Source organism: Sciurus vulgaris, assembly GCF_902686455.1.
Source record: "Sciurus vulgaris genome assembly, chromosome: 9".
Lineage (NCBI taxonomy): Eukaryota > Metazoa > Chordata > Mammalia > Rodentia > Sciuridae > Sciurus > Sciurus vulgaris.
In genome coordinates this window covers 113457918-113471193 of record NC_136469.1, presented here as the reverse complement: position 1 = coordinate 113471193, position 13276 = coordinate 113457918, and the positions used below count along the sequence as shown (strand labels likewise).

At 33.7% G+C, this 13276-nt stretch overlaps 1 protein-coding gene and 1 long non-coding RNA gene across 6 annotated transcripts in view; one reads left to right on the top strand and one right to left on the bottom strand.

Moving 5' to 3' along the window:
• LOC306669065 overlaps positions 1-13276 on the bottom strand; it is a 512353-nt gene that overhangs the window by 38083 nt on the left and 460994 nt on the right. The gene's annotated exons all lie outside the window — the stretch shown is intronic.
• N4BP2 (NEDD4 binding protein 2) overlaps positions 1-13276 on the top strand; it is a 78782-nt gene that overhangs the window by 7094 nt on the left and 58412 nt on the right. The window contains exons 3-5 of one of the 5 annotated variants that reach the window (XM_079152770.1): positions 130-229; positions 9614-9693; positions 11350-11697. In XM_079152770.1, the coding sequence (XP_079008896.1) occupies positions 11469-11697 (229 nt within the window). In that variant the 5' untranslated portion in view covers positions 130-229; positions 9614-9693; positions 11350-11468. Of the gene's footprint in view, positions 1-129; positions 230-8383; positions 8488-9613; positions 9694-11349; positions 11698-13276 lie in introns of those variants that run through there. The other 4 variants (XM_079152772.1, XM_079152771.1, XM_079152773.1 and 1 more) reach the window with 4 other exon arrangements.

The following is a 13276-nucleotide window of genomic DNA, read 5'->3' as shown; positions in this document are numbered from 1 at the left end:
CTTTTTTTATGGCTTTCTCTTTGGAATGTCATGTTTACATTATGAACATTCTATTTTGGATTTGATTTCATTTAAGATGGTAATTTGATATGAGTTTGCTTTTAATATATGATGTATTTTATTTTATAGTAAGAAGACTTTATATTGGATAACAGGAAGAGGTGTAGAGTTTGCAGGTATCAACTGTGGTCTTACTAAGCATGTCAGTATCAACAATGCCAGACAGACGGTAAGTATTATTAAAATCGTAGGATATTTTACACATAGATTTTCAAGCTTTCACTTATATAGTTGAATGATTAAAAGAACAATGTCTTATGAGAAAAAAATAATCATGGATTTTTTTTTTATTAGAATTTCTAAAGAAGCTGGTGGTTGTATAAAACATCTTGCCTTAGAGAATCTAAAGAAGTATATTGTGGTCCCAGTTTTTCCATTTAATGAGTGTTTTAGTTTCTGTATCTCTAAAATGCCTCTCTTGCTCATTCATATTTTATATATTGTTAGCCATCCACAATTATTATTTGTGTGCTTATTTTATGCATGGAACTATGCTAAGGCTAGAGTGGAGTATATGATATGATTCATGTTCTCCAAGAATATGGCTAGTTGGGGAGACAAACATATGTAGATGAAATTGTAAGTTGGTTGCAATGTAGACACCGTGGGCGGTCACTCTCTCCAGGCTCTGCCTAGCTGGTGTAGTGTAGGAGAGCACAGGGCTCTGCCACATAATGCACAGTCCCTTTTCATAATGTTGCAGATGAAGCTGGGCTTTGTGTCTGTATTTGCATATTCCTATAGCATCTCAGATTCTTTTGGGTCTGAGGAGACAAACCATGTAGAAAACATGTTAAGCGAACAAGAAATAGAAAATATGTCAGTAAAACCATTAATGGAAGGCTCTAAAATAATTAAGCAGGACTAGTACTGCAGTAAGTGGTTCAGATTATAGAAAATATTGAGGGACCATAGTGAAAACTATTTTCCTGCCATTCTTTGAACAAAAACTATATTATTCAGCAACTGGTTTTTATCTTTAGCAACATGTCTCAGAGCTGTCTGGTTTCTACACGCTATTTTTTAAAACTGCTGTATGATATTTAAAAGGGTGATTTTGCTATAATTTAACCATACTCATTTTCATCAGTGTTTAAGTTATCTTTGATTATCAGTTATAATATTTCTTATAACATGTAAGTATCTTTTAAGGTGATTGTTTACATTTTCTGTTAATTGTCTTTTGTAGTGACATATCTTTTGTACTTCCATGAAATTTTAGTATCTGTTTTACCCTTATTATACGGTACACTTGAATTCATCTTTTAGGTAACCTAACCCCAAGTAAAGATCTATTGTGTTGATTCTTGGTAGCATTTGTTTTCAAGGGATGTGATTTCTGATCTGTCTGGAATCATGATATGTTTGGATCCTGTAGAGGGGAATTTTTTTGGTGGTGTTCCTTTATTTTGATGATTTTAAAGAGCTAATTCATTTTTAACATATTTAGTTGTTAGTATCAATTTTCTTAAGCCTGTTCTTCCTAAATAACTGATAATGAGTGTTAAATAGAATTTGTGTGTGTGTGTGTGTGTGTGTGTGTGTGTGTGTGTGTGTGTGGTTCTGGGGATTGAACCCAGGGCTTGTGCATCCTAGGCAAATGTTTTACCATTGGGTTACATCTCCAGCACCCAGAACATCTTTGTTGTTATAGAAATGTATTATTTTTTGGATGTTATTTCACAGTGACAGTGGTAAGTTATTTAAAGTCACTGGTCCTGACAATATCCTACATATAACAATAGGTTTATTCATAAAATGATATGTGAAATTTTTTGTGTTGATGATGGAATTTTCAGTTGGAGATTTTTTTTGTTTGTTTTTTGTTTTATGTGGCATTATTGGTATGTTCACTTTAATGGCAGTATTGACCATAGCCATACCACTGTAGAGTTTATGTTCACTCTAGTATAGTTGGCAACTTTTTTTTTTTCTCTTTTTTGTGATGGGGATTAAATCCAAGAGCACTTGATCACCACAGCCCTTTTTATTTACTTTTATTTTGAAACAGGTTCTCACTAAGTTGCTGAGACCGCCTTCAAACTTATGATCCTCCTGCCTTAGCCTCCCACGTTGCTATGATTATAGGCTTGCATAACCATACCCAACCCCAGTCGTTTTTGTTTTTTATTTTTGAGATAGGGTCTTGCTCAGGTGCCCTACCTGGCCTCAAACTTACAATCCTCCTGCCTTAGCCTCTCAAGTGGGTAAGATTACAGATGTGTGCCACTGCACCCAGCATATTTTAGCAAACATTACAAAAACTTGTCTTAAAATTTTAGAAGAACTAGAAGTGTAGCTCAGTGGTAGAGTTCTTGCCTAACATATGCAAGCCCCTGGATTTAATCCCCTGTAGTGCAAACAAACAAACAACTAGAGTTGTTAAGACCTCTGCTTACTGGGCTGGAATGGTATGGTGTGGTTATCAGGGAGTAAGTATCGATTGTTTTCTCTGTTATTTTAAAATTGAATATTAGAGGTAGAGGGGTTTGGAAAATAAGTATATATGGAACTTATTTTCATAGTATTATTAATAATAAACTACTTTTAGTTTCTTTATATGAGCCAGTCTTTTCACATTTCTCCAAAATATATCAAACCTTATTCATTCTTATTTTCCATATCCTTTTAGAATACATTTCTATTAAGGTCAGGTTTGTATGTGAAGAAACTATATATGCTTGTTTAAATTTGTGTCTTAAAAAAAAAAAAAAAAAATTTGTGTCTTAATAATGAGACTCATGAAAAAATGATGATACATAAGATCAGATAGTAAAAGAGTTAAATATGAGCATCACTTATAGTGGAATAAGTAGAACTTAAATAAGTTGGATATATAAAGCAAAACTGGTGATTAGGAGACAGTACCAGCTTTGTATGTTTTATATATCATATTTTTTTCTCTAAACATTATTTGGATACTCAGATTAGGGACATACAAATCAAAACTAACTAAGTCAAGCTAGATCCAACTAGAATGGCCATAATTAAAAAGAAGGTTAATAGCAGGTATAGGTGAGGATGTAGTGAAATCTGAATCCTTTATACATTGCTAGTAGAAACTGAAATTGATGCCACTGCTTTGGATAACAGTATGGTAGTTCCGTAAAGGTTAAACAGACAGCCAGGTGCAGGAGTATATGCTGACAATTCCAGCAACTTGGGAGGCTGTGAGGCAGGAGGATCAAAATTTTGAGACTAGTCTCAGCCATTTAGCAAGACCCTGTCTCAAAATAAAATAGAAAAGAACTGGGGAGGTAGTTCAGTGGTAAAGCACCCCTGGGTTCAATCCCCAACTAACCAACCAACCAAACCTCTTGTTTATGATGCCATATGATCTAGCAATTCCACCTTTAGACGTATACCTAAGATATGAAAACATGTCCGCACAAAACTAATATATGAATATTCATAGTGACATTATTCATAATATTCAGATGTCCATCAACTGATGAATAAGTAAATGAAATCTGGTATATTTATGCTACACAATATTATTTAGCACAAAAAGGAATGAAGGACTGGTATAGACTGGTTGCAACTTTGAAAACATTAGACTAAGTGAAAGAAGCCACTCATAAAAGGTCACATTGTATAATTCCATTTATATAAATGCCCAGAATAGTAGGCAGGTCTACAGAGACACAAAGTAAATTTGTGATTGTCAGTGATTAGGGTATGGAGTTTCTTTTTGAGTGATGGAAATATTCTGGAATTATATTGTGGTGATAGTTATACAACTCTGTAAATATAGTGAAATCCACTGAATTGTGTACTTAAGATTTGGTGAATTTTGGGCTGAGGGTACAGCTCAGTGGTAAAGTGCTTGTCTAGTACGTGTCATGCCCTGGTTAATCCCCTGCAATACATACACATAGAGAAAAAAGAAAGAAACCCCAAATGGTGAATTTATAGTTTGTATATTATATTTTAATAAAACTGATATTAAAAAAAGATAACTGGGAGCTAACACACTTAAAAAACAAAATCAGATGAGAGACGATGCTGTTTTTGAACCAGATGAGTGGTGGAGGTGATGAGAAATGGTTGGATTCTAAATGTATTTTTGAAGTTAGAAGTGGCAGGATTTGCTAAGTGATAAGCAGATATGAGGTGTGAGAGGAAGAGGTGGCAAGAATGATTCTCTTGGCTTTTTGTTCTCAGCAATTACAAATTATTAGCTGAGATGTTGAAAACTAGTTAGGGCAGGTCTTTAGTGGAGCATCAGATTTGTCATAAATGGAATGTTGGCTTTTCAAATGCTTTTTCAGTATACATTGAGTTGATTATGTGATTTTTCTTTATTAATGTCAGGAATTACATTGATTTTTCAAATATTAAAATAATCTTTTATCTTTAAAATAGATCCATTATTTTTGTAAGTCACTAATGTAACTGGTATTCTGTAACCTATCACTCATATAATTTATTCATCTCTACTTTAAAATTTTATTTAGGAAAGTTACATGTGTTTTCTATGAAACAGGACTGTAATTTTTCTTTTTCTTTCTTTGTGGGGCTGGGGATGGAATCCAGGGTCTTGTATATGCTAGGAAAGTGTTCTGACGCTGAGTTACACCTCCTGCCCTATTATTTTTCTTTCTTTTAAAGTCTTTGTTAAGGTTTAGGTATCAAGCTTAGGCTGACTTCATAAAATGAGCTAGAAAGTGTTGCCTCTTCCTCCTGCCTTCCTTCTTCCTTCCCTTCTTTCTTTCTTTTCTTCTTTACGTTGTCCAGGTTGGTCTTAAACTCAAACTCTTGGACTCAAGCTATTTCCCTGCCTCAGCTTCTGGACACACCTGCCTGGTTGAGATTTACCATTCCCCCCGCCCCCCCATTTTTTAATGCTGACTGATATTTCATAGAATGGATGTATCATATTTGGTTTAACCATTTATCCATTGAAGGACCTCTGAGTTGTTTCCAAGTTTAGATTATTATTAATAAAGCTGTTGTAGGCATTTGCCTACAGTATTGAGCTTATATAGTTTTTAATTTCTCAGAGATAAATCCAGAAGTTCAACTTGTGTGGTAGTTGCATATTTAATTTTTTTTTTTTTTGCGGTACTGGAGATTGAATCCAGGGCCTTGTGCTTGACAGGCAAACACTTTATGAACTGAGCTATATCCCCAGCCCCGCATATTTAATTTTTTAAGAAACTGCCAATGTTTCTAAAGGGACTGTACTATTTTACATTCCAATCAACAACATATGAGTGATCTAGTGTCTCTGAAGCTTAGCCATTATTTGGTGTTGTCAATATATTTTATTTTAGCCAACTTAATAGGTAAATAATAATCTCATAGTTTTAATTTGCATTTACTTAATGGCTAATGATGTTGAAGGTTGTTTATTTGCCATTTGTATAGCTTCTTTGGTATAATGTTTTCTCTTTTACTGATTTTCTAGTTGAATTGTTTGTTTTGGCCATTAAATTTTGATAAGTTCTTTACAGTGTTTTAGATATTAGTTCCTTGTCACACACGTAGTAGATAAATATTCTCTCCTAAGTATGTAGCTTGTCTTTTTATCCTCTTAAGGAGATTTTTTTTTTTTTTAAATATATGTTAGTTGTAGGTGGGCACAGTACCTTTATTTTATTTTTATGTGGTGCTGAGGATTGAACCCAGGGCCTCACTTGTGCTAGGTGAACACTCTACTCTGAGCCACAACCCCAGCCGTTTTTTTTTGTTTTGTTTTGTTTTGTTTTGTTTTGTTTTAATAGGATCTTTCATGGAGCAAGTTTTTATTGTGAAGTGCAAATTTTCAGGTTTTCTTTTAATGGATCATGCTTTTGGTGTCTCCCCCACCCACATTTAGATCCCTGAAGATTTTCTCCAGATTTTTCCCCTAAAAGTTTTATATCTTACATTTATTTATTTATTTGTTTGTTTGTTTATTTATTTATTATTTTTGGTACTGGGGATTGAACTGAGGCCTCTCTACCAGTGAGCTGCATTCCCAGCCCTTTATAATTTATTTTCATTTTTTATTTTTGTGGTGCTGGGGATTGAACCCAGGGCCTTGTGCATGCAAGGCAAGCGCTCTGCAAACTGAGCTACATTCCCAGCCCTTTATTTTTATTTATTTTTTATTTTTTTATTTTTTAATTTTGAGGCAGGATCTCATTAAATTGCTGAGGCTGACCTCGAACTTGTGCTCTTCCTGCCTCATTCTCTTTAGTAGTTGGGATTATAGGCATGTGCCACAGCACCCTATTATTTCTTATATTTAAATCCATGATTCATTTTGAGTTAATTATTCTGTAAAGTGTGAGACTTAGATCAAGCTTTATATTTTTTGCCTCTGAATGTCTGCTTGTTCCAGTATCATTTATTAAAAAGTCTGGGGCTGGACTTGTGGCTCAGTGGTAGAACCTGGCATGTGTGAGGCCCTGGGTTCAATCCTCAGTACCGCATATAAGTAAGTAAGTAAGTAAGTAAATAAATAAATAAAAGATCCATTGACAACTAAAAAATATTTTAAAAAAGTCAATACTATTCCATTGAATTTCTTTTGCACCTTCATCAAAAACCAGTTGGGCATATATATATGGGCCATTTTGGGGTTTTCTTTTCTATTCCCAGATTTATAGTCTGTTATCAAGTCTATATGTCTGTTATTCTGCTGATACCATCCACACTTGATAACTGTAGTTATTTAACAACTCTTGAAATCAGGTTGATTGATCTTCCCACTCTATTCTTTTTCAAAATTCTTCTAGCTGTAGTTTCTTTTTCTTATAAATTTTAGAATAATCTCGTCTATATCTGTAAACAAAACAAAACAAAACAAAACAAAACAAAAACACCTTACTTGAGTTGATAGGAATTGTGTTAAACCTATGCATAAATATGGGAAGAATTGATGTCTTTACCACGTTGAGTCTTTCAGTCTGAACATGCTGTTTCCCCATTCATTTAGATCTTTGGTTTCTTTTATCACTGTTTTGTAATTTTCAGTATAAAAGTCCTTCATTTCTTTTCTTAGATTTGTACTTAAGTATTTCCTTTTTTTGGAGCGATTGTGAATACTGTATTTTAAATTTCTGTGTCCATGTGCATTGCTAGTAGAGGTAACTGTGTTTTTTTGTGTGTAATTTCTTTCTTTCTTTCTTTTTTTTTTAATCCTGTATCCTTGTGTAACTTGTTTGTTGGATATTTTGTAGATTCCTTAGAATTTTCTATATAGATGACCCACATCATTTGCAAATAGGGACAGATGTATTCCTTCTTTTCGGATCTATATGTGTTTCGTTTCTTTTTTTTTTTTTTTTTTTTTTTAATCCCTTATTTCACAAGCTAGAACTTCTAGCATTATATTGAGTAAAAGTGGTGAGAGTAGCCATCCTCACTGTGTTCCTGATTTTAGGAGGAAAGCATTTAGTATTTTACCAGTAGATATAATGTTAACTATAGGGTTTTTAATTTATTTTTATTTTTTATTTATTTTTATTTTTTTATGGTGGTGGTGGTATTGGGGATCAAACCCAGGGTCTTGCATAAGCTAGGCAATCGCTCTATCCCTAGCTAACTCCCCAAACCTTTTTTAAAATTTATTTTGAGATAGGATCTTTTTAAGGTGCCCTGGCTGGCCTTGAACTTGTGATCCTCCTGCCTCAACTATCTTAACAGGGATTATAGGCATGGACCACTATACCCAGTCAACTGTAGGTTTTTTGAAGATGTTATTTATCAAGTTGAGGAAGTATCCCTCTATTCCTGTTTTTTTCTGGTAGGTTTTTAAAAATTATGAATGGGTGTTGAATTTTGTCAGATTTTTTCCTGTATTGATTGATGTAGTTGTAATTTTTATTCTTTAACTTGTTAATATGATAGATTGCACTAATTTTTGAATATTGAACCAGCTTTGCATCTTTGGAATAAACTTCATGGTGTATAATTCATTATACATATTACTGAATTTTATTTGCTAATATTTTGTTAAGAATTTTTATATCTACCTTTAAGAGGGAAATTGGTCTATATTTCTTTTAGTTTTGTCTGGTTTTGACTTTTTCTTTTTGTGCTGGAGATCAAACCCAGGACATCAGGTGTGCTAGGCAAGCTATATCACCAAAGTACATCCTCAGCCTTCTAATTTTGGTATCAGTGTAGTACTTGCTTCATGAAATGAATTGTGAAAGTGTACCTTCCCCTTATTTCTTAGAAGAGTGTAGAATTAATGTTAATTTTTCTTAAAAATGTTTGTTAGAGTTCTCCATTTGGTCCTGAAATAGATAAATTATTTATTAAGTTAGTTTTAAAATCGTGTATTAAATTTCATTTAAAATTATACGTCTTTTTTTTTTTTTCTTTTTTGGTACCAGGGATTGAACCAGAGGTGCTTAACCACTGAGCCACATCCCCAGCCATTTTTTATTTTTTATTATAAGACAGGGTCTCACTAAGTTGCTTACGGCCTTGGTAAGTTGCTCAGGCTGGCTTTGAACTTGTGATCCTCCTGCTTCAACCTCCCTAACCACTGGAATTATAGGCTTGAGCCACTGCATCTGGCAAATATAGGCCTTTTATCTATTGAGTGTGTTACGGTAGTCTGTGGTTTTTGAGAAATTGGTTATTATACTTACTTCTGTGTGTATAAATGTTCATAGTTTACTAGTCTATTGATATCGTCGGGGTCTGTAATGATATTCCTTTTTCATTCCTGATATTGATAATTTTTCTTCTCTCTTTTAACTGGAAGTTTTTGAATTTTATTTTTTTCAGTTAACCAGTTTGTACTTCTGAAAATTGATTTTCTCTTTCTCCTGTTTTGCTATCTGTTCTTACCTTTTTAATTTCCTTCTACCTTTTCTAGGTTCTTGTGTTGGGGGCTTCTGTGTTGATTTGAGATGTTTCTTCTTTTCTAATGTATGCGTTTAGCACTAAGTACTCATCACTGCTTTAGCTGTGTCCTGGAATTTTTTGATATGATGTATTTTCATTTTGATTCAGTTCAGCATATTTTAAAATTTTTTCTTTATACCTCATTTTTGATCCATGGATTATTTAGAAGAATATTAGGCTCCAAATTGGAGATTTTTCTGTTATCTTTTGTTATTGACTTGTTTGATGGAGAATAAATTGTATGCTTTCAGTTCTTTTAAATTTGTTAAGCTTTGTTATGTAGTGTAGGTTATGGTTTGTTTTGGTAGGTGTTCTGTGGGTGTTTGAAAAGAATGTATGTTCTGCTGTTGTTCTAGAAATGTTGATTAGATTCTTAATTGTTGGTATTCTTGAATTCTATATCCTTGGGATTTTTTGTCTAATTCTATAAATTGTTATTGGAGCAGTATTGAATATTTAACTACAGTGAATTTGTCTTTTTGTCCTTTCAGTTCTATCAGTTTTTTCCTACCTGTTTGGTAGCTCTCTTGTTGAGTATGTGGACTTTTAGGTTTGCCATGTCTTCCTGGTGAATTGATCCTTTATCATTATTTAACATACTTTTTTTTTTTGTCTCTGATAATTTCTTTGCTCTGCATTCTACTTATATCTAAGATATAAAAATGTAATTTTATTTAATTTTAATTAATTTAAATTTAAATAGGCACATGTGGCTGGTGGCTGCCATATTGACAGTGCAATTCTGGAAGGTGGAGAGAGCTATGACACGAGTTTAATTAAAAGGTAAATTTTATAGTATGTTAGAAGGTGACAAGGGCAATGGGTGGCTAACAGGAAGGAGGAGACTGGGGCAGAGGGAGTCGGGTATTTGATTTTCAATTGGACAGTTTGAAAAAAAATCATATGATACTTGAACAGAGACTTGAAGGAATGTGGGAGTTAGTAATGCAGGTATCTGGGGAAAAGTAAATTAAGAGCAGGGTTAGCAGGACGGGAAGCCACTGAAAGAACTTTAGCTTTTATTCCAAGTGACATGGAAAACAACTTGAGGATTTAAAATAGATGCTGATTCAATTTGATTTACATTGTAAAATAGACTTTAGGGGACAAGAGTGCAAACTGGGAGATGAGTTAGGAGACAGGAATACAGGTGAAAGATGATGGTAGTTAGACTAAATGGTTAAAGTGGATTTTGGGAAGAATATGTTAAGTCTGAAGTGTCTATTTCATACATCCAAGCAGAGGAAACAATAAATTCTCTGTAGTTTTATTCCCAATATATGAGTCACTGCCCTTGTGGAGCTTACGTTTTACTGGATTGTGGATAGTAAACACGATGTTAATAAAACATCCACTATGTTAGAAGGTAAGTCTTAGGCAAAAAAATTCAGGTAGAGAAAGGAATTAGAGGACTTTCTAAGATGGTAACATTTGAATAACCATAAGAAGGTGGTGAGGAAATATATCTTTTAAGTACCTTGGGGGAAAAGTAGTTCAGGTGTCAGGAGCCAAGATGTAAGGGTTCCCAGGTATGAGCATGGCTCATGTGTTTGAATAAAAGCAAGGAGGCTAAGTGGTTCTGAAGTGGCATGAAAAAGAGAACGAGGATCTGGAGATGACAGTACAGAGGTAACAAGTTTCTGGGTTAAGACCATTTTAAGGGCTCCAGCTTTCGTTGTGCATGAGATGGGAAGCTAGTGGATAGTGTAGGAGAAAAAAGGGGTATGAACCAGCCTAGGGTTTAATTGAGTCACTCTGCCTGCTGTGCTAAATAGACTGAAGGGGCAAGGGTGGAAGCAGGGAGATTGATTTGTCAGATTAATCCAGGTGAGAGTCTGAGGTAGCTGAGGCTAGGGTGGTAGCAGTGAAGATGGTAAAGAATGATCATATCCAGAATATATTTTGTGGGTTGCATTAGCAAAATTGGCTTACCAGTTGGATGTGGGATGAGAGGAGTCAAAGATGATTCCAAGGTTTTTGACACGAGCAATTAGAAGGATAGAGGTACATTAACAGAGATGGGAAAGACTGGAAAGAACAGGTTCAAAGGGTGTGATCAGGAGCTCAGTTTTGGACATGTTAAGTTTATGATGCCTATTAGACACATGAGTGTAAATTCAATGGGCATTCTAATTTTATTTATGGATGCTGTTTTATGTTTTTAAAATGAAATAATGGTATTAAAACAGTGTAGTCACTGTTTCATACAGTGTATTTACTATTCTGAAATATATTATGTTTTGTTAATATTTTAATTTTTATTTAACATGTTCAATCCTGGCAATACTGGAATATTTTGGAGAGAGAAATTGTTCAACTGTTTTTTGGCTTGGCTGCCAGAGTCGATGGTACTTTCTTAGCATTAAGTAATGATGTCATTCCAGTTTTAGAAATAGAAATATAACTATATAGCCTGAGTGTTTTTACTTTCTATTTTAGGTCCTATTACCACTGGATTGTGCAAGATTTTTAATGCTATTTTCTTTGAATTATGATTTAATATCAAACATCTTAAATTTTTTTAAAAAAAGGGAAGCATTTTAGTTTTGGAAGTCAGAATGCCAAGGAAAAGGAAAAATCTTGGGGGAAATCCTATTCTGAAGACTGCAAACTCTAAGGAAGTTGTCGTATCCAGTCTTGCTAGTCATGAGGAATCAACCACTACTCTTCCTTCCGTGTGTGAGACAAACATTGATCAGGAAGAACTCTTCACCAGTATCTCAGAGATGTTTTCTGATCTGGATCCTGATGTAGTGTATTTGATGCTTTCTGAATGTGATTTCAAAGGTGAGAAAAAGTTCAGTTTGAACCCTTTGCATCTAATAAGAAGACTTCATATATATGCTATGATTAGTAGTAATATAGAAAAGTAACTGTCCTATTTCCCTTTTGTTCATTTTCTAAGCACCTGCCATGGGGCAAGGTACTAAGTAGTTTGGTATTAGGAGGACTGTGAAGAAGAATAAAGCACAGTTTCTACTCTTAAAAAATGTATAGTTCTAGATGTGAGATGCATGCATAGATATTATTCTACATTTTATTTCTTCTTATCTTTCCCCTAGAACAGGTTGGCACTGTTGATATTTTGGACTGTTAATTCTTCATTGTGAATGGTTCTTCTGTGTATTATAGAATGTTTAGTAGCATCCTTAGCCTATACTCACTAGATGCCAGTAGCACCCCGACCCCTAGTTGTGAGAATTATAAATATTTCCCTATATTGTCATTTGTCCCCTGGGAGACAAAATTGTACATGGTTGAGAGCCAGTGTCTTAGAATGTAAGCTCCATGAAGACAGAGATTTTAAAAACTTTTTGTTTTACTTCTATATTCTCAACCCCAGTCCAGTGCCAGTCCTTGTGCACAATAGCAAATGACCCATAGTCGAAGTTAGTAGATATTTATTGAATGATTAGGTAATTATTTATAATTATAGAAATAAGAGCTGATTAAGAATTGAGGCTAGTAGTATTGTTTCATAACATTGACTTTGGACTCAAGAAATTTGGGTTGGATTTCAGTTCTGCTAACCTCTCTGAGTCTGTTTTCTAATCTGTTAATTAAAAAAATAGCATATATCTTATAGGACTTTTTGGTTGAGGATTGAATTTTTTTGTGTTTTGGTGAAAACAGTATAGTAGATTATTAATAACTTTGAATAAATTGTTTAGAATTATGTTTGCAGACAGAGGGACTGTGTAAAGTTGACTAGATGAGTATATTACATGTCGATATTTAGCATTATTGGCCATGATTAGTATAAAGTGAAGATTTGAAGGTTTTGACAATACATGATATACTTCCATTTTCATTCATTGTGTGAGCTGTCATGTGAGCATATTTTACCTATTGTATTTTGATATGTATTCAGAAAACCAGGTTTATGCAGTACATTTGGTGCTCAGAAATGATGGTGTATAGAGTTTTGAAAGTGATATCAACATTTATTTTCTAATTTTGGTGTCTTTAAATTTGTTGCATATACATTAATATAGGGTGAGGAAACCATAAGAAAACCATATTATCCTATATCCTAACAAAGAACTTGTTTCTTTTTTTAGGATCTTCTGTAGACCTTGTTCATAAACATTTGGTATTTTCAATAGTTTGAATAATAGCATTGATGACATTTTATATTCTGTTTTTTACACTTAATATAGCATAAACACTTTTTCGATGTTCTACAACTGTCATTTATTTTCAGCAGTTTTCCAGTACTCCAGTGAGGAATTGTGATGTAACTTATTTATCTACATTTTTCATGAATAATTAATATTGTGAAGAACACCTTGATAAAAATAGCCTCTTCTTTCTTTTGACTTTTTTTTTCTTAGTCCCAAAGTTTTATTTTCTGCGTCACAGGGTA